Source organism: Rhea americana, unplaced genomic scaffold (genome assembly GCF_003343005.1).
Source record: "Rhea americana isolate MKP2758 unplaced genomic scaffold, rheAme1 scaffold_27, whole genome shotgun sequence".
Lineage (NCBI taxonomy): Eukaryota > Metazoa > Chordata > Aves > Rheiformes > Rheidae > Rhea > Rhea americana.
In genome coordinates, this window is record NW_028186390.1 from 6,034,559 (window position 1) to 6,060,250 (window position 25,692).

Genomic DNA, 25,692 nt, shown 5'->3' on the forward strand with positions numbered 1-25,692 from the left:
CCCGCTTAATTCGTTGTGTGTGAACTGCCATAGTTCTCACCTACTTGTCATGGGATTTTTTTCCTCTCTGGGTCTTGCTCTTGAAAACAAAGAGGTGTCTATCATATACCACTAACTTAAAACTTGTGAAAAATACTTGCTGTATCTGGACCAGTGGGTGGCAACAGGGTCTCCTGTGAGGGGTGTGTGTGTCTACATCTGCAACAGGCAAAAACAGTGCTTGAATTTTGTGTCTGAGAGCTGAATTCATCCTCACAGCAGCTACTTCAAGGGAGAGGAGAACCTATTCATTGGGTTTTRTGATGAGATTGGGAGGGGTGGGTGGCAACTGAGAAGCAGAAAGATTAAGTGTGTCATAAGAGAGGCTTTGCTGAAGTCAATGAGACAATGTAGAGATGTAGAAATAAGTACGTGTTAGTGCTTTTCTGGATCAGGACCGCACTAGCATGACTCTACCCTATCAAGGCTGTTAATTACTCTGGCAACTCAACTGCAGATCAAATGTATTTGTGTTTTCTGCCTGGATAAGCAGGAGGAAGTAAGAAAAAAATATTATTGTATCATGATATATAATTTCAGTTTATGAGGAGCCAACAGGTCTTCCAGCAATGTCTACCAGCACATCTTCTAGAGAAGAAGATACAATACTGAGCTCTCTGTTGAATAACATTTAAAATGATGACTTAGGGTTGCTTATATGTATGCTATGCTTTTTAACTCTTCCAGATCAGCCACCCGTTGGTCCACTTTGGCTGGCAGAGAGGACTGCAGTTTGTCAGAGGASAATGTACACTAACAACTCCCAGCTAGGTGTTTGTATCCTAGAAGAATAAAACCACATAACTTCAGGCTTGGTCTTCAAATGAAGCTGCTTGCTAATTAGTTTACCAGTCAGAGTCTTTGAGAATTAAACACAGGAGACTCAAGCTCCCTGTGAGGTAATTAAAAATATGTGCCCCTAGCTGATAACTGACCCGTTAATTTCCTTCTGTTTGAGAAAGCTTCATAAAAAATTACTGTACTGTTTGTGTAACAGGACAGTCATTAGCACAGATGTTTCTCTAACCAATAGAGGATACAAGGATACTGTCTGCTAACTTTCTTCATCTCTCAGTAATTTTATGAGGGTTTCTTGGGAAGGAGAATAAACTTGTTTGAAAGGCTGGAAGCCTTCTCTTGCTTGGGTGGAGGGGGAAAATGTTGTCTAGATTATTTATAGGAAAAAGAAAGGCTGTGAAAGTAAATTATATGAATAGAGAGAGAAGGCAAAGCTATAATGAGACTGAAAGTCAAGCTGATGATACTGGTTGRCTGTCTAGCTGAGATCCTGTTCTTTTTCAGGGCCCAAATTCCAAACTATGTGGCTTAAAGACAACTCTCTATATCTTTCCCAGCACTTTCAGCAGTATCCTGGCTTCTGCTTTCAGCTTCTTTAAGATTGTACGTATGAGTCTTGGCATGCATCAGTCATGCCAATTAGACCCATCTCAGTTCACGGTTGTTTTGTGTCCATCCGTTTGCCTCTTCAAATGGAGGGCTCAGTGGGCACAGCTGGGTTGTACCAGTTATGCTCCTCATTCAGAAGCAAAAAAAAAAAAACTTCATCCCTGGTATGAGAACAGTCATATGGGACCAGACTGAAAACCTACCTTACCGATTGTTCAATATTCTATACTACTCTTAATGCAGCAGGCACCAACTGGAAACACTTAGGTTATGAGGACCGTGGCCGTCCTAGAGGAAGCTTCCCCTGCAGGCCGTTTGCAATGATCAGAAACGCAGAGACTTTGTGAGCCAGAACCTGTAGCTGTTCTGTTGTATTTGGCAGGTCCAGTGGTGGCTGTCTTCTGGGCTTGAACCTATTAATAGTGTTGGACTTCATGGCAGAGACTTGTGATTTTAATCACATACTGTACRAGGATGCATCTTCTTTGTAGGTTTAAACTTCCTGCACAGTGATTTCTCAGCTGCCTCTGGCAATGACAAGTAATAATTTTCTTTTCATCATTTTTTCGTCATTCATACTGTACATGATTTTATAGACAGGTAAACTCTACTTCAGGAATTGGCCTTGTCCCCTTCTGGATTGCCAAAGACATGCCCTAAGCCATGAGGTAGAGTTGGATCCTGCTGTAGTACAAACTTTTAGACAGACGTCGTGGTATTTAAAATAGTGTCAAAGCAACAGCAGATTTAGTCTGGCGTTTCCTTCCCTTACAAGGCAATTAAAATGTAAATGCAGAGAGGTACCTCCTCTAGAAAACTCATGGACACCTACAGGGGTACGTTTCTGTGGTGACCTTTATCTAATGATCTCACTGGACCATAAACTTCCAGGCTTTCTCTGTCTCACACACACGCTTGCTTGTGTGATGAGTGTGGTTCAGTGSTCAGCTTTGCAGACTGCTGCTTTTYGGTCTTGTGCTCAGAAGTGGAACTGATTGTGTGCTGCTTCTCTCATGAGACTGGGGACTGCTCTCCATGCAGTTTCACTCCTGTGTTGTCCCCAGCCATAATGCTTTGAAATCTCTGAGAGGATTTTCCTTATCCTTCCCACTTTCCTTTTGTCCCTTGGAGCATCCTCTCCATCTGGTTGCAAAGCCGTGGGCAAGAGATTTTCCGTCTGCTGTTGGAACTCCATTTCTAGTGGTAAACTGCCACTTTACATGTAACCAAGTAAAGGTAGGATCAGAACTGGACTGGTCCTTCACACCACGTGTTGTCAGTGTCTGCAGGCACAGGATCTCGAGCCTTTTAACTCATATTTGATGCTACTAGAAATTTGACCAAGGTACAGCCTGGATTTGCTTCTCCTCTGTAGCGTCCACACCAGTGGACTGAAATTAGTTGATTTGCTGATTTTCCAGTGTTTCCAGAGCCCAGTTCAAAGCACGTCATGGGCTGTATCTGCCAGTGACCATCCTCAGTCTAGCTCACTGCACTGGAGGCTCTGAAACGTGCCTAGTCTGGTCCTCATGGGTTTTGCAGGGTTAGTCTCAGCCTCTGGCAGGCTCTGAGCATAGACTGAGCAATCCAAAAGATGCTTTCAGGAAGGCATCATTGGTCATTCTGGCAAGCTTTGTTTGCTTCAGGCACAGCTATTGTAGAGAGGAACCTTGCAAAACGCATGTGACATCTAAGGGTTGCATATGTGATAACCACCATCCTGGCCTGCTTTGATTCAGGAAGTGATGCTGAAACTCGACCCTTATGGGTATAACGATACTTGAGCTAAATGTCAAAGCAGCATAGACCAGGGTAAAGAACTGACTATGGGAAAAGGCAAGCAGGCAAATTTTGCCTGTTATTTGCTGGTTTCTGACTTAAGCTAATTTCCAAACTCAGCAGAAGTTGTGAACAAAGTACTCCTATCAGAGAAATATATCTCCAGTCAGCTAAACTTTGGGATCTTGCCTCTGGGGAAGACAGGACTTCCCAGTTCCTGGTGAGTTTGAAATTAGGAGCCACCAGCCTGGCAAAACTCCTCAGCAGATTATGACTGCTTATGCTAACCATTAAGCCTCTGCAAGGCAATGCTTCTACTCTGACTTATACCAGCGAGAAATCTAGCCTATAATTTTTGTTCTTGAACTAGCAGTTGTTTTAATTACATGATTGCAGGTTGTCAGGGCCACATGTGAAAAACTCAGAACTATTGCTTCAAAGGAACCCTGAATATGTAATGTCTCAGTAAAGACTTCCTCTTTTTATTGGGTTTATGGACCATTAAGCAGGAAGTGTGATAGAAAGTCATGTAACAGCCAATAAGCCTAAAGAGAACACAGCTTGTTTCATCGCTGCCTTGTGCAACTAGGGAACAGCTCACAGGTCATTTGGTATTAATTGCCCCCCTTTGGAGCTTGAGCACTTTATGAATGCTATTATGCAACATGATAGCAAGGGACTTGAATCGATGGTCCTGTAGGTCTATTTCCATCTGACAGTCTCTGTTCCTAAATAAGGCTTATAGGGCCATTTCTGTTGAGCTCCATGGAGTCTCAYCAAGAATGAGCTCAGCCACTCCAGTTTCCACCCAGCGTCTGTCAGCAAACACTAGACACAGTTCTGCCATGTTTGGAACTCTCTCTAGATGTGCCACATGGAGATTTTCAATGCAGAGAGCCTAAGTAATAGTGCACGCTTCCATCATTTTTATGGCAGGAATGARTACTCTCAGCTATTTCAAACTTCATCTTACAGGCCCAGGGAATCCAYAGAGAAGATTCTGCATCTCTGGAAGGGTTTGAAATGAGATTTTCCTATCTTCTCTTTCTATAAGTCCAGGCAGTCAGCATGTCTCATCAGCACCGCTTCTATGATGTCCTCTTACTTTCTTGCCAAAGTCATGTGTGCTGCTAGCATTGCCCAAGCTAAGGAGAAAACTAGAAGCCCCCTAAACTGGGGCTGAACCCAGCTTTCTGCAAAACTTGTTTTCATTCAAATTTTAGGGGGTGCCCTGTAAGGTAAAATGCAATATGATGCAGTAGAAGATCCTGCTGTATGTTAAGAATACTCAGGACTGAGCAGAGCCTGGAGAAGAGAAAGGAGTAAGTGTTCACTCCTCTTCAGTGATTTCTCCTTCTTTGACCTTCGCTTTTCTCCATCTCTATGTTAGTCTTTTTCCTTTTCCCACCGTAGAGAGTATGAAAGCAATCACTTATAAAAGGGGAGCATGATTCAAGTTGGATCAGCTCTGGCCTGATTCTGAGAGGATTCTTCTGCAACGAGCTGAAGAGAAGCMTCTGTTCAATCATCAGGAGCAGCATCTGGGCTAGTTACAGCAGTGCAGGCTTGGAGGGCACGTGAGTGTTTGCACTGCTTAAGCTGAGAAAGGATAAATTCTGTGCCATTCAGTACCTAACTTGTATTTTGCCTTGTTTTCCAGTGATAAGCAACTCTGCAGATATATAGTAGCTGGTTTGTTAATATGGGAGCTAAGATCTTGGCTGTGTTTGCAGCAGGACTATCATCAGGGCATGTTTTTATAGCATTGCCAGTAATACCTTTAAGTGTACCTGAGGTTTGATTGCCGTGTTAAAACATTAACTTTGAATYTAAGGATGTTTTTCTGAATTTGCCAACTCATAAACTCTGAATGTTTCTATCTCCCAGAGGTCTGTCTCAGCACATCTCATTGCCTACTACTCAGCAAGGAGTTMCTTTTGCATCTTTCTAGGATTGCAAAGAGATTCTGTCACTAGTTATTTTTTCCCATTGGTAACATGTATATCAAACCTTTTAAAGTCCTGGTTAACAGTGTTTAAGATCCTTGCCTAGATGCAGCAAGCTGAATGTCTGAATGTTATTTCTTGGTATTTGGTGGTATTTTTTCTTCCTCCTCCCTTACCTTGGCTGGTGCTTTGTTCTCAGCATCGAGAGGCAGGGAARGGGGGTGTTGGAGGAAAGCTCGGTGCTGCCTCTAGTGGAGAGAAACTCTGATTTTTCTCTCCGAGAAAAAAGGGGCTGTTCTGCTTTGGGCACCTCTGTCATCTGAGGAGGAGGGAGTTGCAGCCTTGAAGTAGAAAAGGAAGAATAAAAAGGAGGCACAGAGAGAGGATGTGAACCTGCAGGACACTGGGGGAGGCAGGCAGGAGAGTGGCGCTGCCCACCGCAGAGCTGAACCTTGCTGGGGATCTGCGACTGGAAGAAGGAGGGGGCAGGAAGAGAGCAGAGGATGCAACGGGGCAGGGATGCTGCGTGTGAACCTCCTTCTGCCTAAGGAGGACAGCATCATCCGAGGGGAGAACGTAGCTAGGCTTGCACAGAGTCTGCTGAGCTCTCTAGGACACTGCCAACGGCTCGCCTGGGATGTGRGCAAAGTTTCCTGAGCTTGCTGAAGAGAGGGAAAGAGACATGTGAGATTCTTCTCCTTCTAGCTGGGCTTCCCAGTCCCGGCTCTGCTGGGGCTGGCCATGGCTTTGTCATCACTAAATGAAAGGTGAAGGGGAGCTCTCCGAGACCCTGGGCACCTGCTCTCGCCTTTGCCCACCCCAGCTCCACGCTCCAGCTCAAGTAAGTGTCTTTCCCTTCTGGGCACAGATACTCTCTCTAGCCCTGCCGAAGAGTTTCTCAACACTTTGCCTAGGGAAAAGTCTTGAGCTTCTCCAGATAGCTAAAGAGTGCATGTGTGCGTGTTTGTATGTCTATCTGTATGTGGGAGGTGATTATAGCTGCCTGAGTGCAATTTCTGTTTGCTGATCATTATCATTATTTTCCTGTGCCATCACATTTGCAGAAAGGAAATTCGTTGGGGTCTGTCAAATATTTTGGCTGTTCTGCTGAGGTGGAATGGTGTGGAAGGATGWCAGCTCAAACCCCCTCACTACAAGTCAGAGAGGAGCACACTTAGCTATGCACATTCCTGCTGCTGCTGGTATGGCTTTAAACGATGCTCCTAAGATGCTGGCTTAATATGTCAGTGTGCCCTTTGAGCTCTGAGAACTCGCACAGAGCTATGAACAAAAATCTCTGTTTCTGCCCCTGAGACTATAGGGAGGGATGTATATTCCCCTGGAGGAATCATTATAGCCTCTGGATATCCATCACTCTAGCTTGAATATGCAGCTTGTTTTGTTGCAGTACTTGACGTTAATGCATTTCAAGCTGAAATGTTTGGCGTAGAAACCCAGACTCTTCCTTTCCTCACCCCAAGCCAGTAATAAAAGAAAGTGTTTCACAGAGAGAGCCCAGGGAGAACTTTTCCCTCTATTAATGGAAAGTCAATTGATGATTTTGGACAGGATAATAYGGATAGAAAGAAAGTTGGTCATTTTTGAACAGCCTAGYTTAACTGAAGTGGAAGCCAGAAGGTAAAAGCTGTCAGATATCTTCAGGTAAGTCAATAGTGGGAGATGATCCACATCAGTGATTTCTTATGACTGTAAGGGGGATCTGGCAGGGAGGATGCCTTTTCCTCCAGCATTTTCCTGTGCTCCAGGAGATGACAGACTTCAGGTGAATAAAGAGGCTTTYGTTGTATGTGGCAATTGGAATAAGGAGCGGTTTAGTGTTTTTTCAGGAGCTTATTGCTTAAAGGATGCTGTAAGAGCATCCTTTGGCTTTGGTGGTCTTTTTTGCTTTCTCCACTGCTCTCCTGGCTTTCTCATCCCTGTTTTCTTTAGTTTCCCAGCATTTTGGAATCTCCTCTGTGTATAACCCCTTCTGGTTTATGTGGAAATCAAGACAGGATCGGTGATCCACTTTCTAAATGTTCCCAGCCCAAGCATGCTGCCTTCTAGCTTTACTTTTGGTTACGTTGCAGGTCATTTCCTAGCCTTGTGATGGTGCTGCCCTGCAAGGTCCTCTCACACTTGTGGGAGAGGTTTTCATGCAATGCAAGGTGGCCTTAAAATTACCCAGTTCATTACTGGCTATTATATTGCTCTTGACCCATGAAAGGTCAGGTGCACCTGCTCCAAGCAAAGAGGATTGGAAAGAATTTTGTCTTGGACATAGCATGGCCAGAGTCTGCATAGCAAAGCTATAGAAATGGTGTGATTAGCCCCAAAGAGGAGGTGTGGGGACACCAGGGCTGATTTAGGCACCCCATTTGGATGGGAAAAATCTTGTTTCCATATAGTAGATCTGATCTTCTCTCCCTTGTGGAAAGTGGCCATAAATGCCCGGGAAGCTGGTGGTAACTATACCCACCTTGAGCCCTGTTGGATCATTTTTCTCACATCATCCATCCGCTCAGAGTGGCTCTGTTACCTGCTGGGGTGAGCCGTCCTTGGGACAGGCTGCTCTGATCTGTTACTGTCTGCTGCTGCCTGAACGAGCCCTCTTGCCCGCCTCCTCCCCTATTACAGCCTGGGGAGCTCCAGCGAGGATCTGGCCCAGATGCAACCCCACACGCTCAGGGAACTGTAACTGTGAACACACATTGCCAGACAGCGAAAATGAGATACGAGGGGGTGTCGTGGGTGTTACTGCTGCCGCTTTGAGGGCAGCCAGAAGCCAACATGATCTCTTTGGAGTAACTGCAGGTGACAGTGACAGATGTGATGGGCATCAGGTTGAAGTCTGTCTTGAAAATCTCTGTGGGAACATGACCTTTGGTCTCTGAATTTCCTGGGAGCAGAGCCAGCCCACTTATTCATTTGTCCCTTTAGAGTCCAGGAACTGTCATCTTGTTGCCTGTTTCCCCGACAAGAGGGAATTCTTGCAGGTTGGAAGCAGGTGAGGGCTGAGGAGTGAGCAAACCATGTGGATCTGTGATAAAGATTTAACCATCAGGAGCCGTGCAGTTCCCTGCGAAGCACTCCACAGCAGGAGGTGTAGTTTTGGGGGACATATTGAGGGGAAGAGCTCCGCTGAGATATTTGCAGCCTCAGTGCCCCAAAGATTCAGGCCAGCAACTGTTGATGTRTGTGTGCCTGTGCGTGCGCAGGTGCATGCATGCATGTCTTTAATCCAAAAGGGTCTTGCTGCTGATCCTGAGATGGTGAAAGAGGCACAGCCAGGGCTCCAGCTCAGTGTGTCTGGGTTCCCAGGCAGAATAAAAGAACACAGACAAACTCGCATGTGTGTTATTTTGGCTAGTGGAGAAAAGGTTCTTTCCCTCTCACACACAGTTCTCCTGAAGAATCTTTGCCTGCAGAGGGGATCCTCTCCAATCAGACATCTGCAGGCGAGGAAAGTTTCACTCCTTTAAGGAGCCCATTCCTGTCAGCTCCAGCTGATGTCTCACTAAATAGGAACTTCATTGAAAGTCCATTGCTGCTTTTCATTTGAGTCTAAACAAAAGCAAAGGAAATGAGATATGATACCAGATAGAGCAGCAGAGAGCTTTGCTGCAGCTGGGTGTATGGGAAAATTTTATACCCTGGAAAACATGTTGAAAATGCCTGGCGGATCCCTCTGGCATTTTGCAGGGTGGTGGATAAGGTTTTTGTCTTTGTTAATTTAATGGCTACAGAGTGTTAATAGCACAACAGTTATTCTTGGCTCTTGAAGTAGAAACCTGTACTGTATCAGTTTTCCCACTGTAACTCTTATAAAAATGATTTGACAGAAAAGAAGGAAAAGGTTAAGCCAGGCAAGGGAGTACAAGAGAGGAGACTGCTACTGTTTGCAGGCTGGGAAGAGAAATGCTCTCCTGCCTTTAAAATCAGAGGCACTGGTAGCAAACTGCTGGCAATTTGGCTTCTGGTAATGTGGCTTCACAATGAAATACTGGACACACAGAGCTAAGTCTTGTCACATCCAGCAACCTGTTCCATGGACAATTTGCTATTGTCATTCATGGATATGTGTTTCCACAGTGGATCCTAGGAAAGGGTTGATTCCCACAGGCTTGCTTCCAGCTTTATCTTCTCCATTTCAATAATCTGAGACCTACTTCCAGGAGACGTGTTGCTTGTGCGGGAACCTTGCATAAGTTTGGTTTTTCACCTCTTGAACCAAACAGGCTTCTCTGCCTCCCTCCTTGTCTTGTGATCGCACCAAATGAAGAAGCATGATGTAGTGGGTAGAGCACCTAGAAATGCTTCCAGGGACTCAGACTCAATTTGCAGTTTCCTCATAGTCTTTTGTGACCAACAGCAAGTCATTCAGTTTTTGTGGATGGAGTTCATCCTGCTGAACATCTAACTCTCGACTGCTTAAGTCACTCAAGTTCTCTGTGTAGTCATTTAAAGTATTTGGCACAYCTATTCTGGACATCTTTTTGGAACAGTCTGAATCATGTTCTGGGGATTGGAAAGCCTTTTATTCTCTACTGGCTAGAAAGGCAGCCTCACTGACCAGCTTCAGTTACTAGACAACTCAAACACGGAGCAAAGCCTCCCACTTTCTGGTGCTATTTTTTTACTTTATCTGTCCAGCAATATATTAAGCTCGCTTTGACATTAAGTGTTATTCAGAGCAGTATTGGGGTCTGATGTTTTTTTTGGATAGGTGTAGTGTGGGTGATGACAAACTCTGTGAGATCAGTTACTGCCTGTACAGGCAACTGGACATACTCCCTGTCCTGTGTTTGAAGGAAAAGGTAAATAGAATGGGGAGAGAGGAGATGAATGCAGCAGRTATCAAGCCCATGTGAAAAAACATGAGTTCATGATGTGGGTTGGTCTGCCCAGCCACACTACTGCAAAAGTGGGCTGTAGTAGACTCCAGGCAGAGCCCAGCCTTGGCTCTGGTTACTGCACGCTCAGGTTCACTTGGGCTTCATTCATCCGGGTGGTGAACGGGGCTCAGTGCTCCAGTCTCTGTCTGACAGCAATGGGGAGAACCCATTGAGAGCAGACTTGGATTTGTATTTAGTTTTCATCAACCTAGAGAAGATGTTTGTGACCATGAGGGGTGGTGGAAAGATGCCTTTGGTTCATTGCTCTGTTTAACAGTTGTATGCTCTTCTGTTTCTTTCCAGGAGATTCAAGGCAGCAAGAGACCAGCGCTTACCTTCTCAATACCGCACATACCCCATCAGGGTTGAGACTCAGCTCAACATGTTCAGTGAAAAGAGCAGTGCATCTTTGTCCCAGAAACCCAACCAGAAAAAGACACGACCTCAGGGCCTACCCTCCCCTGCTCTCTGCTGTGCATGTGGACTTTGCATCATGCTAGCAGGGATCAACATCACTTTAGTGGGAGCATTTGCCTTTGGGACCTTCCTCCCCATGAATAACCCTCCCATCATCATTGGCCCCATCTTGCTAGTCGTGGCCTTCACATTCTTTGGTGCATGCTGCATCTGCAGTCGGAGGCCCCCAGCTCATGGGGCAAGGAAATCCAAACCAGGTTCCAACATTGGGCTYATCAAACCTGGGAATACAGCTTTTGAGATTGAAACTAGTGAGCACACAGTGCAGGACACCACGGCGGTTCAGCTGAGCCCCACAAATTCCCCTGYCTCCTCAAAAAAGTCCACACCAGTCCATGAGAATGCAAAGACTTGCAAGCTCTTCACTATGGAAGGCAATGGGCCAGTGGCCAAGTATACAACAGGAGGAGAGGTGATACAACTCAACTTGCCCAGGGACCTGGCTGCATCCTAAACCCAGGCAATGTTTGTGTTAGCAGCCAGACATGCTGCAATGGATGGGCTGGAAGCCGTCGTTCAGAGGCGTGGGGAAGGTGCTTATGAAGAGCCAGCACACAGGCCTCTCTGAATTAATTTAAGGAAGGCGGATGCAGAAGCAAGGAAATTCCAGATTTTTGTTGAAAGGGACATGTCCATCTCATGGCTTTGAAAAGAAAATTGCTGATAATGTTATGAAGCAGGATGGCTCTCAGTTTCTGGGAAAAGACTGGCTTTTGGGAGGACCAGATCCAATGAGGAGAATTAATTAATTTGTTAAGCATAAGGTAGAAATGTGATGACTGGAGGAGGTGCTGTGCAAGGCTGACAAATAACAGTTCTTTCTTTTCAGAAGTGAAGCAATTCTTGAACGTAATAGAAGCAAGAATGCTGTAAATTACAGCTTGTTGCCACTCAGAAAATTTCAGCATTTTGGTGCTGAGCTTTTGGCAGCAGGGACAAAATGTATGCATTTGCTATTGAAAAAGCAGGGCAAAACAATTTCCCCTCCTTTTGAAAGTCTTTGTGCCATCTTGCCTTCATCTGGTGATTGTACCACCTGTTATAAGAGTCAATGAATCACAAGGATTGCATTTAGCACAAGCATTTTCCTGTTGTTTTGATCAGGTGGAGTTGTAGCAGGGCTATTCAGTGTATATGAGAAGATCAGTCAGACTGAATCCTTGAGGAAGGCTCCCGGAATGGCCGGAGATAAGAAATCCTGAGGGTTTGGGGGGAAGGAGATGCAGCCTCCTTTGCATTTTTCTGTGGAAGCCTGGCCTGGCCTGCCCTTGACCAGGGTACAAATAACTGTACAGGCTTCAATGTAGTTGTGTTGGAAGATGGTCACTGCATCTCCTTCCCTGAGGTGGCTCTGAGATCTATCACACACACTGGGTGACCAAGTGCAGAACTCCTTGCTGTAGGAAACTAGCTGCTAAATATTTTCATAGGCTTGCAAAGTAATAGAACAAACTCACAGAAGAATTTTTCAAGAACTATTCGATGTAAAAACATTACCTCTGCCTCAGAAACACCCTGACCTGAAAGTAGGATATTAATCAGAAGAATTACCACTACAAAGACTTTTTCCCAGGCAACTACTGCTAGGAAGAAGGTGCTGCGCTAATGAGTCTTTGCTCTGGCCCTGTAGGGGCAATCCACGTATTTTGTGAGATACAGACCATTGTCAGGGGAAAGGACAGTTGCACTAGGCAGGATCGGGATGTGGGGGTGTAGCAGAAGGAGAATGGATTTGAAGTAGGAAGGGCTGCACAAGTTCTCCATGTATTCCCATCGTATATCCAAAACGGGGTTCTTGGGGCTTTTGGCAACTAGGAAGTCATATGGACATGAAAATGAGCATACAAGATCACTCCTATCTAGCCGAGCATCCTATTTCTTACAAGGCCAAGAGCTGTGTAAAGCTCTGGATCTGGAGAAGAGCACAACAGGGCAAACATAGGATATTGCTCGCCCAAAATGCCCTTCAGGCCTCTGACACACTGTTCCCTAGGAGCCTTCCGAGATGGAAGTGGTGACTGTGTTTTGCAGCCCTGRATGGGCTGCTGCTTCATGAAATAATCCATTTGCTCTCAAATGTCTGTCAACTTGTGTCATTTGAGATCCTGCAGCAAGGAGTTTCACAGCTTAATGAGAGGCTGTAAAGATCCCTCCCCTCGGTTATTTTCAGCCTGCCTCCTGCAAGTTCCCTTTGTTGCCCCAAGTTTCTGGATTAGAAGGGGCAACAAGCAGCCCGTCCCTCCCTATGCCACTTGGGATTTCAGGGGCCTTTGTCACTTCTCCTTCAATTATCTCATTCCAAGGATACTTCCTGTCCCTTGTAGCAAGAGGAGGTTTTCCAGCTCAGTCAACCTCCTACTCAGCTCACCTTAGTGCTTTGCTGAGTAGATGTTGGCACAGCTCCAAGACTTTAGCCAGCAAAGAGATGGGTATAGAGAGATGAAGAAGGGCTGATGGGAGATGCTAGAGGAGATGGAAGGCCAAGGCTACCCCAGGCCACCAGCAGACCTCTCCAGGGCCAAGCTGGGCTAAGGTTTGGCTGGTGTGTTGGATTAGGTGATGGAGTGAAGAGTTAGAGAGGAGCAGGAGGGAAGGGTTGTGATGCTATACAGTCTATGTGAGAGGTGTCCTAGCAGCATGGGGAGCTACTGCGCAACTGCTAGCTATTGCATGAGCTCTRAGAAGATGAGATTGAATTTCACTCCTTGACGAGAGGGAACCAAAGACTGGGTTAATGTTGGCCCTTCTTGAATGCKCTAACAATTTGCTGTGTTAAACAGTTTCTACATCAGGGAATTTGTTCAGTGTGATTTTAGCAGGGCTGGCATATAGCTTAGGAGGGGCAGAAGTGGACCCTGCAGAACAATGTATGTGTGAGCCTAGAAAGATGTGGGTGCAAGTTTTTGCTTTGCTGTAGCCTCCTGGCCCTGAGCAAATCATTTAATTGTATTGTAGCTCAGCTCCTTGTCTGTTCAGCAGCGAAATACCTGCTCCCAATCCCACAGGGCTACTTTAAAGACAAACATACTGCCAAGCAGCATATTTGGTATTTGCATACCTGAATCTTGAGATTGTCTGAATGTGGATGAGTCTATATGGTCTGACCTCTGCATGATCTCCTTTAGAGCTCATTTTAATGGACTATCTGTGCTTCAGAACCAGCTGCCCTTTGGCACATGGGAAGTGCTGCACTGAGCAAAAGGCTCCCTTGATTTTTGCCTTGTGGCAATTGATGTAGCAATTAAACAGAATAACTTGCTGATTTTGGTTTGATTCCCAGGTTGCTGACTCACCAGTCTGCTTAGAATAGCACACAACAAGCTGTAAGTCCTTTAGAGGTATTGTCTGTGTGAATATTGTTACTGCAGCACTTTTCTTTCAGTACTTGGAGCTAACAAATAATCAAATCGAGTGGTACCCATACAACTCTCTTCTCTATTCACTGGATGTTTGAAAACCAAGCCTGACTTGTCTGGAGCATGTACTGGACCCACTTGTTATCACAGCTGCACCATGAAACACTACTGGTGATGGATAACRCAATGGTAGATCTCATACAAGCTAAAGGCAAAACCTTCTTGGCAGGAATTGGGGCAGAAGCAGGACTTCGAGGGCCAGCTAGGAATTTAGTGTGGTTCAGTTGTGTTGTGGCATCGTGGACTGTCCCATACAGGGAACGCTGCCACAGCCCTGGGACCTGGCAAATTCTGTGCTGCACACACACGTCACCATAAAGCAAGTTTTGCTCTAGGAGCTGATGCCCTTGGGACACAAAAGATGACAATCAGCATGGATGGCACCTGGACAAGCAGAGATGTAGGACTAACAAGATGAGGAGCACCTGGTGTGGCAAACCTGTAGGCCAAGCTGTGACCCCACCTGCCTACCCACATGGGGAAGCAGGCGTGGGAACATCTGCTACCTTCTGAGGCATTAATGCCCTGCTTTTTCCTTTTTCTGTCTTTTGAGATTTCCGTGTCTGTCTGCCTCTGTGGTTGGCTGTGACTAATGTTGTTGTGCATCTTGCACCTCCTTCTTGTTCAACAGGTGACAAGGAGAGTTTCTTGTGCTTCAAGTCAGAATTTCTGGTATGAGAGTTGTTTTTTTTTTTTTTTTTAATTACTATTTACGTGTGTGCAATGTGAAGTTTGGGAAAGGCAGATCCATTAAAAAAATTCCACTTACTAAGCATCTGGCCAGCTTGTTCTTCCATTCTACATACTGCCTTCTCCTTTACCCCTAACTGAGACTGTGTTTACCCCACTGCTGAATGTATTATTCATTTTGCCTGTGCTGCATACTCTCCTTGTTGATTTTCTAACCAGTACAACTAGCTGCAAGGGAAAAAGTGTTTGTAAGAGTTCATGTTGTCTCTTGAATGACATTGTTCCTTAAAGACTTGGTTGCCTAAACCCTAGGCCTGCTGCAGACTCCTGTTCTCCTCACTTTAGCTAACACATGAATAGGTCAGTTGAGGCTCTTTTTCTTTTCTTTTCTTTTTTTCTTTTTTGTTTCAATGTGTGTGTTAACCCCCAGCTGTATGTATGAACAAGCCAAATACTGTGTGCTCAGTGATCAGAGCTGTTTGTATGGCATATCCTAAATTGCGGAGCTTGCTGCTGAGGATAGATGAATTGTGGGCCTCCAGTTTGTTAGGGATGTGGGAGGAGCAGGTTTGTGGCCTATGGTGGGACTGGGCTGGGTCCTGGGTATAGACAATTTTAGATTTATGSTATGGAGATGAGGTGGAAGCAGTATCTGTGTGTGTATGAGTGTGTTTCAGAGAGATGCCATCACCTTTCTGTGCTGCTTCTGGGCTTAGCCCAGCGTGGCCTCCTGGGAATGAGTTGAGGAATAGTACAGCCAGAATGARGAGGATTTGAGAGTCTTGCAAATTCACCTCGTCAAAGGGCTTCTCTCCCATGTGCAGCCAAGTGATTTGAGACGAAAGGAAATCTCTCTGTTCCAGACAGGCAGGCTGGTTAAAGACCTGGGAAATGAGCTGTCTAAGAAGGCTCCGCTGATACTGAGTGTAAAATGAAAACCTGCTCCTTTCAGAAAGGATTTTTTGGGGCAGTTGGAAAGAACTTCCTGGAAGGGGATTTTCTTATTTAAAAGTGGGGCCATAAGGGAAAAAAAAAAAAAAGAGAGAGAGAGAGAAAAGAACAGATGAGTGTTTGCTGAGCATCTGCTACTGCTGTTCTGGACTTCCAGCCTATATCAGCCCTCCTTGAGAAACCTGCCCCAGCACTAACCTAGATCATGATTTCTCTGTCCATCTAGGGGAATAAAACAAGAAAGTTACTTGGAGTATGATTAGCTTTTTCCAGTTCCCAACCCAAATTTAGTCATGATTAATTTATTCTTTTTTATCYTTGTGCCAGCAATGGATTTTGACTGAAATACCTTTGTTGCCATCCAAAAATCTGTATCTCCGAAGCATTTTAAATATGTCACAGATTTCCTGGAGCCTATTTTTCATTTGGCTGGTCTGGCTGACTTATTCCATCCTCCAGAACGTGACGTATGGAGCATCTTTGCTGGCATTGGCCAACACCACATGCCCTCACACACTTCCTGGGGAAGTTGGGAGCTGGCTGTTTTATTATTTTTGTGTTGTTAGATCTCCCTGAGCCCACCTCAGTCTGTGCCTTGATGGTTGGTTTGAGGGTATACCCACTGCGGTCCCAGCTGCCCTCTGTGTGGTTGCTCTGGCAGCACACTTGCAGGAGGTGGGAAGCTATCAGTAGATGGGCATTGAGGCTCAAAGTGAACCACTGGGTTTCAGAAGTTGTCTAGACTGTCAGGGTTAGTCAGTGAGGATTGCTCCTTACAGTTTCATTTCCAAGGCTTTGTTCAGTTTAATTTAAAAAGTCTGTGGAGAGGAGATTTTGTCATTTCCATCAGCAGATCTCCTGCTACTTGTAATCACTTTCAGTCTTTCACTGTGAGATCTGCAAATACTGACATGGTTTTGAGTTCTCAGGCATGGAGGGTGTCAGGGCTGGCAGGACAGATTTGATTTTTCAAGGCATGCTTGCATACAAAGATTCCCCAGGAGTTTTTCCAGGGAGCAAATTTTCATCAGGAAATACTGATTTCTTGAAATTGGCCTGTCCTGAGAAGACACTGTTTCTCATCATGTTTCTGCCAGGAAAAATCTTCCCAGGTTCCAGATGAAATTTCCAGTCCAAACACTTGAGAACTGCTCTATTATTAAATCCTCCAGGCACCCCTAAAATAAGATCTTGCTGGGTTTTGCCTCCACATGAGGAACAAATACCACAGGCAGCTTTGGGGCTTGTGGCTCTTTACCCGACCCTCTGCTTTCACCGGATCTGAAAAGCCAAATCTTTCTGCACTGGTGCTTTTAATAAGCCATGCCTCCAGAGATCGATGTAGTCTTCCARAACTGTGGCACGAGATCTTCCCTGCTGAAATCCTTACTTGGGTTTGTGGCATTATCCTGCTGTTACAGAGAGCACAGTTTTGCATGTTGTTTTCTGGCACGGTTCCAGAAGGATATTTGGTGAAGTTTGCTGTAAAATCAGAGAGAAAATTATTTCCTTTGCTGATACATTTGGAKACAAATCCACCTCTGCTGTTACTGTGGTATGAGAAATCAGTGTGATCTATGGTTGATCTTCATATCTCCATCTGAGCCAGGCAAGCATAACTCTGTCATTAGGAGCTGATCCTCCCTCTCCCATTGCACAGGCTGATGCTTCTCCCATGAGCTGGCACTGGGTGCTCTCAGCTCAGTAGCTGGCTCAGACAGATTTTGCGTGGCAAGGATGCTCTGCTGATGAACCCCAGGGACCTGGCTTCTGCAGATCCTTTAGAGGTGGACAYGCTGCTGCTTCCTGCACCTGTGGCTGTTGCACAAATAAACAGCCAGCTTTGGTTTCTGGGCCAGGAACCTTTCACCTGGCTTCTGAGTTCACTGTGCCGCAGCGATGACCAAGGGGACCATCCATGCCTCTAGCGCTGTGCTCTGTAGGCMCAAGTAAGGCAGCCCATTCCCACTATAAATGGAAAGACATAACGTGAGAAGGGAAACTGAGACACAGAGCTGAAAAGTGAATGTCAGCTCAGATTAAAGTGTTGGCCTTGCTTTTCCCGGAGTAGAAGACCATGCTGCCTTTCCGTTGCCAGTGAATGACTGAGCATGGTGCAAAGAGACGGGACACACAAATTCCTTGTGTTGCAGAAATCAGGAAAATTAATAACGCTGGACTGGATCAGGCTAACAGGCCATCTAGCCCAGTGCTCTGTCTCCAACAGCAGCCAGTGGTGGATGCTGTAGAAAGTGAACAGGAAGAAGGCAAGAATGCAGTGATACTTCCAAAAATACTGAGTTAGCCGGTTAGGGATCCTCTGAGACTTTATATTTAATAGCTCTTTGATGAGGTCTCTCCCAAGAACACGTCCAGCCTCTGTGCAAACTTATGTAAACTCTCAGTATCTGGCCATCTTGGGGCAAGGATTTCCACCTCTTGATTCTGGGCTCTGTGGAGACCCACCTGTGTGCCTGCTCAATTTAAAAGAGAGCGAGGGAAAAAAAAATCTCTTTTCTCAGTCAAACCTCACAACAAACCTTTGGAGCAGGCCAAGTTCAGGTGATCAGTAAGAAGCTGAAGAATCACTTGTTTAGGGGACTAGAGCTCAGCGATCCTGGGCAAGATTCTTGGAGATGAGTTTTCTTTGCAGAAAACTCAGTGATGAGCTTAATGAATAGTCCTGTTCACTCTTGATTTCCTGACTTGATGCATTTCTCTGGCATAATGCAGAGTTTCCCAGAACCTCTGGGCTACATATATTCTCAAAGAGCTTTATTAGAAACGTTGCTTCAATTCTAAAAATCACATTTGTTCTAAAACAGAACTGTCTACTGGGARAATTAATTCTTCTGACTAAATCGCCTCCCTGGAAATGTTGCTGTTGTCTTTGATTTYGTGGTTCAAATGATTACTCTTTTCCAACACCCAAGAATAACAAGATTAGGGAATTTGCGGCAATGAAGGCAAAGAGGAGGAGCTGTCTAAAAAAGAAAAGACAAATTGATTTTTTTAAGGTAAAGGAAATGGCTATTTCAGGGAAACAATTCTGCTATTGGGAAATAGAAGCAGGGAAAACTCTCTATTTGAACCAAACGCTAATATTAAGCCCATCAGGCTCTTTGTCACATTCTATTCATCTAAAATGCATTGTCATCCTCAGATATGCTACTTAAAGCTGATTTGGGAAGTACTAAATACAGTCCTGTGAATTATAAATTAGTAGAAAAATGAGAGCACACTGGAAAAAATTCAGGTCAAATTCATTGTTAGTGTAATTTCAGCATAACTACGGCTGTGTTAAAGTTGACTTCTGCTTCTCGTTTCTGGCTGGACCTTTCAGAATGGCTAAGCACTCGTTATAGGAAATAAATGAGCAGCGGTGTGCAGATTCTTGAGACACCAAGGAAAAACTCTGCTTTCCTGAAGGCAAGTGGAACCATTTGGAAAAGTCCACAGGGTTTGGGTTGAAAATGATCATGTTAGAGACAGAAGCACCCGGAGATGGAAGTYACCATCCATCTGTCAGCACGGGGCTGGGCATCTCTCAGGCCCTACACAACTGGGAAGAAAATCCATAAAGACAGGTTGAGCTGGTGCATTCACCGCGACGATTTAGGCAAGATGAGGTGGCACTCGTGGGCTGCACCCAGGCCCAGCAGATGGACAAGCCAGAGGAACAACAAGCTGACTTTCCTCTGCTAGAACGACGTATCCCCTGAAAGGGACAACTGCTTAAGGGAAAGGCTCTTCTCCCTTCATGACACCAYGAGCACTTTAGCAGGGCTAACTCTCGCAACATCATTAAGTTTAATGTTTCTGTTATTTATGTTGCCAGTTCTCTTAATGGCGCTCCAGCAGCATGGAGTGGAGTGAGTCATAAAAGTAATTATTAATGGAGCTACGGCACTGAAAAGGCATTCAAAATTCGATTCAGCACTAGCCCCGGTCGATGTGGACAGAGTACATTCGTTAATTAGCAGGTGTAACGTGCATTTGCCAAGAGGAGGAAAGGAGAAAGACCATTCAGTGTGAAATATTTTGCCTTACTGTCTTCTCAGTGAAATGCAGAACAGCAGGTGGAGATAGCAGTAGGAATGTACGTTGTGCTCCCCACRTTTGTAGGAGCACTTGGAGCACAGGCACTGTGGGCTTATTACATCAGTGCCTGTAGGCCCAGACTGACGTAGAGCCCGGTGGCCTCAGGAGCTGCACATACGATGAATGGCAAGAAGCTGTTACTGCTACCAAAACCTGAGAGCCTGGATAGAAATATGTGGGGGAAAGGAAGGGTGGGAGGAATCAATGCACGTTTCCATTTTAGGGGCACAGAAGTGAACACACTGGGATATTAAGTGATGTGACTGAGGTCATGTAAAGATTTGGTGGCGGAGAAGGAAACACAGGTTAGATTTGCTGAAACATGTTGTGGTGATGTAACCACTAGACCTCCTTTTATGTAACAGGACCTACTGGTTGGTCTTTAACACCTCCCAGCAGCCCTGTACCTGGACAGTTCAATCTTCAATGAACAAAATGGGAAGCTGGTGTATTTCTCTAGGAGAGTAAAAATAGAGAACATGAAGAGTAACTTTAATTTTCCCATGGTTACTACAACAGACTGCAGTGCAGGCCCTCCTGTGGGCACAGTGTCTCTGGCAGAGGGAGCAGTCAGCCAAAGGGAGGGTTAATGTGCTCTGCCATCCTGACTACACACCAGGCTGGAGGGATGACTGCTAAGCAGGATACGGCTCTGCCCTTCTAGATGAGTTCCAAAAAGGGCTTCACATTTGAGCTTCACAGTTTATTGGGACCACAGTGATAACTATCTTCCTAAATAGAAATGCTCCATGCAGGTTCCTCAGATTGTTTCCATTCAGATTGATGCCTCCAGTTGCCCTCAAAAACCAAGTTCCATGACAGCAAAAAAACACCATATATTCTTGGATTTAATTAACTCCCTACAGAAAGAGCCACTTTGGCTGTAATGGGCGAGTGGCTTCCAGATATGCTCTTTATCAGCTGCTTAAATGTATTCATAGTCAGTATGATCAGATTAGACGGCAGCGGCACAGGATAGAGCCATATATCCTGTGTATAGCAGCACGCAGGACGAGGAGACACAGCGTTGAAAAAGTACGACCTTCCCAACCAGGATATAATGTCATCCTCCGCTTGGCTTCTGTGCCTAAGGGGTGGTAACTCTTGATACCTCAAAAAGCACTTCAGTGTCTGCCAAAAGCTGAGCCTATAGCTCTGCTGCTTCACCATGCGGGTTATGCCAAGGTCTGTTCCGATGTGCAGTTGGTATTTGGTACCGAGGTGCTGTAACGTACCAGTCCTTTCTACTCCGAAGGGCAAGTTGGTGTTCTGCCAAGAGCACAACTTCTTTCTGATTCTTGAGGAGTTACCCAGGAGGCAGCAACTTTACATCAGTTTTGGCTGTGCATGACCTCCACAGAAGGCAAGGAAGCAGTTATTTTAATACAGTCCAGTCAGCTTTCTTAGTAATTTCTCTCCCCTAAGCCTTTTCTAGTACATTTGCTTAATGGACACAGAAGAGTACATTGAACTTATATTTTAGTTATTACATGTATGTAAAAAACGCCCATCAGTGAATGTGGTAGGCAGGCTTTCTTTGGTTTCCACTATGTTCCAGATCAGGAAAGTCAATGCAACACTTTAATCGGGTGGAGAACGGAGAGTGCTTTCACTGGTAAATGCACCAGCAATAAGTCATGAAGGAACAAGTCCTACTGGATCAGAAAAAGGGTCCATCCACTCTGTCTCAAAAGGATGCCTAGAGGAACTTGTATCTCTGCTACGCAGATGGCTTTGCCCTGTTTTGGTCTCCAGCTCTTTGGTGGTCTGCGATTAGTTTGTCATTTTGGATCCATAAGCTGGGTCCCTGGTGCAGACAATAAACACAGAATAGATGGACTCAGAGAAAGTCACAARTAGGGGAGGCAAAGCTGTGTTGTGCTCTTAGCCAAACCCAGCTAAGGCAAAGGCAAAGTGCAGCCTGTGATTCCACAGATGAGACTGAACGGCCTTTGCAGCCAGTGGTAGCATCCTGAGTTTCAGCCACATGCTGTAAGACACAGCTTCATAGCTCAGATCTCAAGATCCTGGCAAACACTCACTGCAATACCCTATTGATTTGTAAGATTCCCTGATTTGCAGTTTTGGACTCAGGGACGTATTTAGGATTACGCTGATGGGGCCAAATTCTGCTTCCCCTTATGCCAGGAGAAATCCAGAGTAAACTCCCTGGTAATTTCAGCAAGAGCTGAATAACTGAACCTTCAACAACAAGCAGTAATTTCCTATAAAACTTCCTAAGCTATTTACACCATGGAAATGCTAAAGGTCATTACATTTTTCCAGCCCGAGACTGCTTCCTTCTCCGGAGGTGAGACTGTTCAATATCCTGCATTAAATGAATGGCCTTCTTCATGGGAAATAACGACTAGATTCCATACTTTGGGGAAAACTGCTCCCAGACCTGGGTGGATGCTGGGCACTAAATGGTGCTTTCTTCAGGGTCTTTGGGGGTTCTCAGTTGTGTTTTAATATTAACAGAGATTTAACAAAATGGTCAAAGCACCTGGTATTTTTTTTTTCCTGGCACACTATATAATTTCAATATGTCCCTGTTACATAGCATTTTTCCAGAGTGGCTAAGAGTGTGCTTGCTCTCCACAGGCCCAGCTGTGCAAGTCCTCCTGACACGAGCAGGAGGGAATTTATCTGCTCACAGTGGTAATTTTAACCTAATTACAGAAGCTCTATTCAGAGCTGGAAGACTGCCTGGATGTTTCTCAGGGACTCTGCAGCAGGCTGGGAAAAAGGCTAGGCTACTGCTCTCAGTGGCGATGGACACTGAGGGATGTCTGAGGCACGGGCAATGCCAAATTCACCTGCTAACACACTGTGCTGGCTGGTGGTGGGACTGGTGCCAGGCAACCAGCAAGAAAGTGCTGGGGAAGCAGGGAAACAGATGGGACACACATCTGCTGGGGATGCCTTAAATGCGGTCATGAAGTTCAGCTCTCTTTTGCCTCATTGCTAAGAGCCAATTTCTTCCCTCTGCTGAGAAGAGCAGCACTGGAGCAGCTGCTGAGCAAACCTAGCTTTGCTGAAGACATCCCTCCTTTGCTTTCCCTTCAGCTCTTGTTTCTATGACTAAAGGTGACTAGGGCTTGTCCCATTGATGCAGCAGACATGTCCCTCTGCAAGGCCATGCACATGCTGCTCTTTGGGACCCCTTCTCCCCCACCCCCTGCCCCTGATGCTGCTCACTGAAACTCCCAAGAGTGTCCTTGGGGAATCAGGGGAGAAAGCAGCATGTCTTGGAGTGGTGGAGGCTTGAAGAGCACCGTTAGGCTTGGTGCAGGGCTTTTCAGTGGGCAGAGGCAGGTGGAAAAGAAACTTTTAGCAAATCATAGCTATTCTTGCCTTTCTCCTGTTGGTTACTTATCACTCTACCAGTTAATGCAGCTGTCAAGGAAGACAGGTTTGCCCTGGCCCAGGAACTGAAGCATTTATTGCTCTATGCTCAGAACTAGCCCCTCTGCACAGTTTATTGTCCCTTCAAAAACAAGACCTAGGCTCTGGGATGTAGTTGCCCTGCTCTGCCTCCATACTGAGCCCATGGGGCGGGCAGCTGGGGTGTGACTTCAGACCCTGGGAAGATATTATCAAACATCCTTACAGGTAACAAACAGCCCAAAAGGTCTTTCTTTAAAGTTGCACTTTGAACATCTGAGCATTTGGGGCAAAGCCACACTGCTTGACAACTGCAGCAGCTCTCAGTATCACCTTGAATGAGGACAGCAAGGGCAACAGGCAGTCATGCCTGGTACGGTGTTTGAGAGAAGATGAGCAAGGCCAGTCCCCAGAGAAAATATATCTAAACATCTTAAGGCTGATGCAGTCAGGGAAATCAAACCTATTGAAATGAAATTTGCTGCAGACACTTCATAAAAGAAAGGAAGTTTTGCACAGTCTTTAGATAAACTTGTGCAGCTTCCCCTTGTTTTGCAGAGATTGAATTGGTCAGCACAGACCTTTATTGCCTTTTTAGTTTTGGCTTGGAAGAGCTGACTCCATCCTACAATGTCTTGTTGGGCCACATACACAGTTACCATGAGTGAGTTCCTCCCATCTGCCCCTGCAGCTAGTCCATGCCTCCCTGTAGTACCACCCACTTGATTTTGAGTTAATTTACATTTCTTTTATGTGTTTGGATATTCTTCAGCAGATAGGCTATGAGTTATTGCCTGATCTATTCAGGAGGCAACGAGGGTCTAGTTAAACATAAAAGAATATGCAAACTGAAATGTGACTTTCCGCTTGAACAATATTGAAGATTAGAAACATCAGACAGAAAGAAAAGAGCTTTCACATCAGTGCGTACAAAGCTTTTTGCCCTGAGCTAGTAGGTGTTATATAAAACTATCATCAAGCTGTAAATTTAACCAAAACCTGACAATCAGAATCACAGATTTCCCAGCAGTCAGAATATGAAATAGATACCACTCAGGTAAATACCCGCTGTACATCAAGAGGTGCTTGCTGATTGATGAGGATGTGCAAGCATCAGGAGCTCAGTCTGCCTGAGTGATGAGGTGCCTGGAAGAGGTGGCTCATGTTTGATGGATGCCAGAGATGAGATGCAGGACAAGGAGGACTGGCAGGGCTGGAGCAGGGCGAGGAAGCACACGGTGCTGCTGGAAAGTCGTGGGAAGAGCACCAGCAACGGTCACGGATGAGGGCTGATGTTGGACTCAGGGGCTGGGGATTAGACCAGAGGCCTGGAAATAAGGTGGCTTGAGAGCTCTCTTACTGATGAGCTGCAGGGAGCGTTTTCTGCTGTAAAATGCATCAGGTGAGAAGTGTACCCAGAGGACTGGCAAGGACAGATGCTGCTGAGGATTGCTCCGATCAGTTTGATTACAGGTTAAGAAATAGATGCAGGGTAGATTGGAAAGACTAAGGGTATTTTGGCCCTGGACACGAYGCTGCTAGCAGCAGTGATCACGACAGCTAGTGCCTGTGAGATGTTTTTGATGACACTGCTGTGGCTCTCCCTGTGAAAGTAAAACAGCATCGTGAGAGTGTTGACTGGAAAAGGCAGTGTMAAAAGCAGGACATATCTAGCATCGAATTGGTGCTTTCCACCAAATTTTCCAGAATAGCACAAACTCTAATGCCAAAGGTGCTGCGCTGYTGTGCTTCCAGGCCGGCTGAGCAAGATTTGTCCCTTCCCAGACGCTCATACCAGGTCAGTGACCTGCCTGAGGCTTGTCACCTTTTTCTCCTCTGTATCTGTTTTGTTCTCCTCTGCCCACAGCTCTGGGGACCTGCAAAGAGCTTGCAAGCCAGAAAGCTTCTCTCCCATTTTTACATTTTTTTTTCTTTCAGCTGTATCAGCCAGTCTAATAAAAGATATTGCTTCTCCCTATAAACCTTGCCTCTAGAGACTTAACCACACTGAGGTTGCTATAACAACAACAGAGCACTTTACTAGCAAGAAACAGAGGAAAGAGGTACTGAGAAGACTAGCAGAAAGCTCAGTAAAAAAGCCCCCCTCCCTCCATCACATTGTCTCTGCCAGGGTAGGATGTGGCACCACCTGAAAAAAGGCAGAGAGAACGGTGGAAGGAAGCATTCCTGGTGGTTAAAACACCCGGCCAGGAGCCAGGAGAGCTGCAGTCAAGTCCTGACCCTGCTAAAGTTTGCCATAGGACCCCCACCATGCACACAGGGCAGATGCCCTGGGTGAAAGTTTGCCCCATTCAGGTTAAAAACCACACGCCGCCTCCGTGCAGAAATGCACGAGTTTTAGCATCACCTGTGCTTCACCTCCCAAGCTGCTCCTGGGATGCCCCAGGAGCGAATTGGGCAGCTCTGCTGGGTGAGACAGGTTGGAGGTTTGCTCAGAGGAGCTGAGGCTGCAGGGAGGATGGAGATACTTGCCGGGAAGGACCACCACCAGCCGTCCAGGCAAAGCTGGCCATTTCGTCACATGAGCRGGTGCCAGGTCCCCTCTAGAAGCTGCTGCTGGGGAAGGGCACCATCCCTCCAYGC

At 45.8% G+C, this 25,692-nt stretch overlaps 1 protein-coding gene across 1 annotated transcript; it reads left to right on the forward strand.

The window, feature by feature from the left end:
- The first annotated feature begins 10,448 nt into the window (after nucleotides 1-10,448).
- Nucleotides 10,449-10,997, forward strand: TMEM275 (transmembrane protein 275). The gene has a single exon (XM_085308170.1). The coding sequence runs from the start codon at nucleotides 10,449-10,451 to the stop codon at nucleotides 10,995-10,997; it is 549 nt and encodes a 182-aa protein (XP_085164296.1).
- Nucleotides 10,998-25,692: the final 14,695 nt, after the last annotated feature.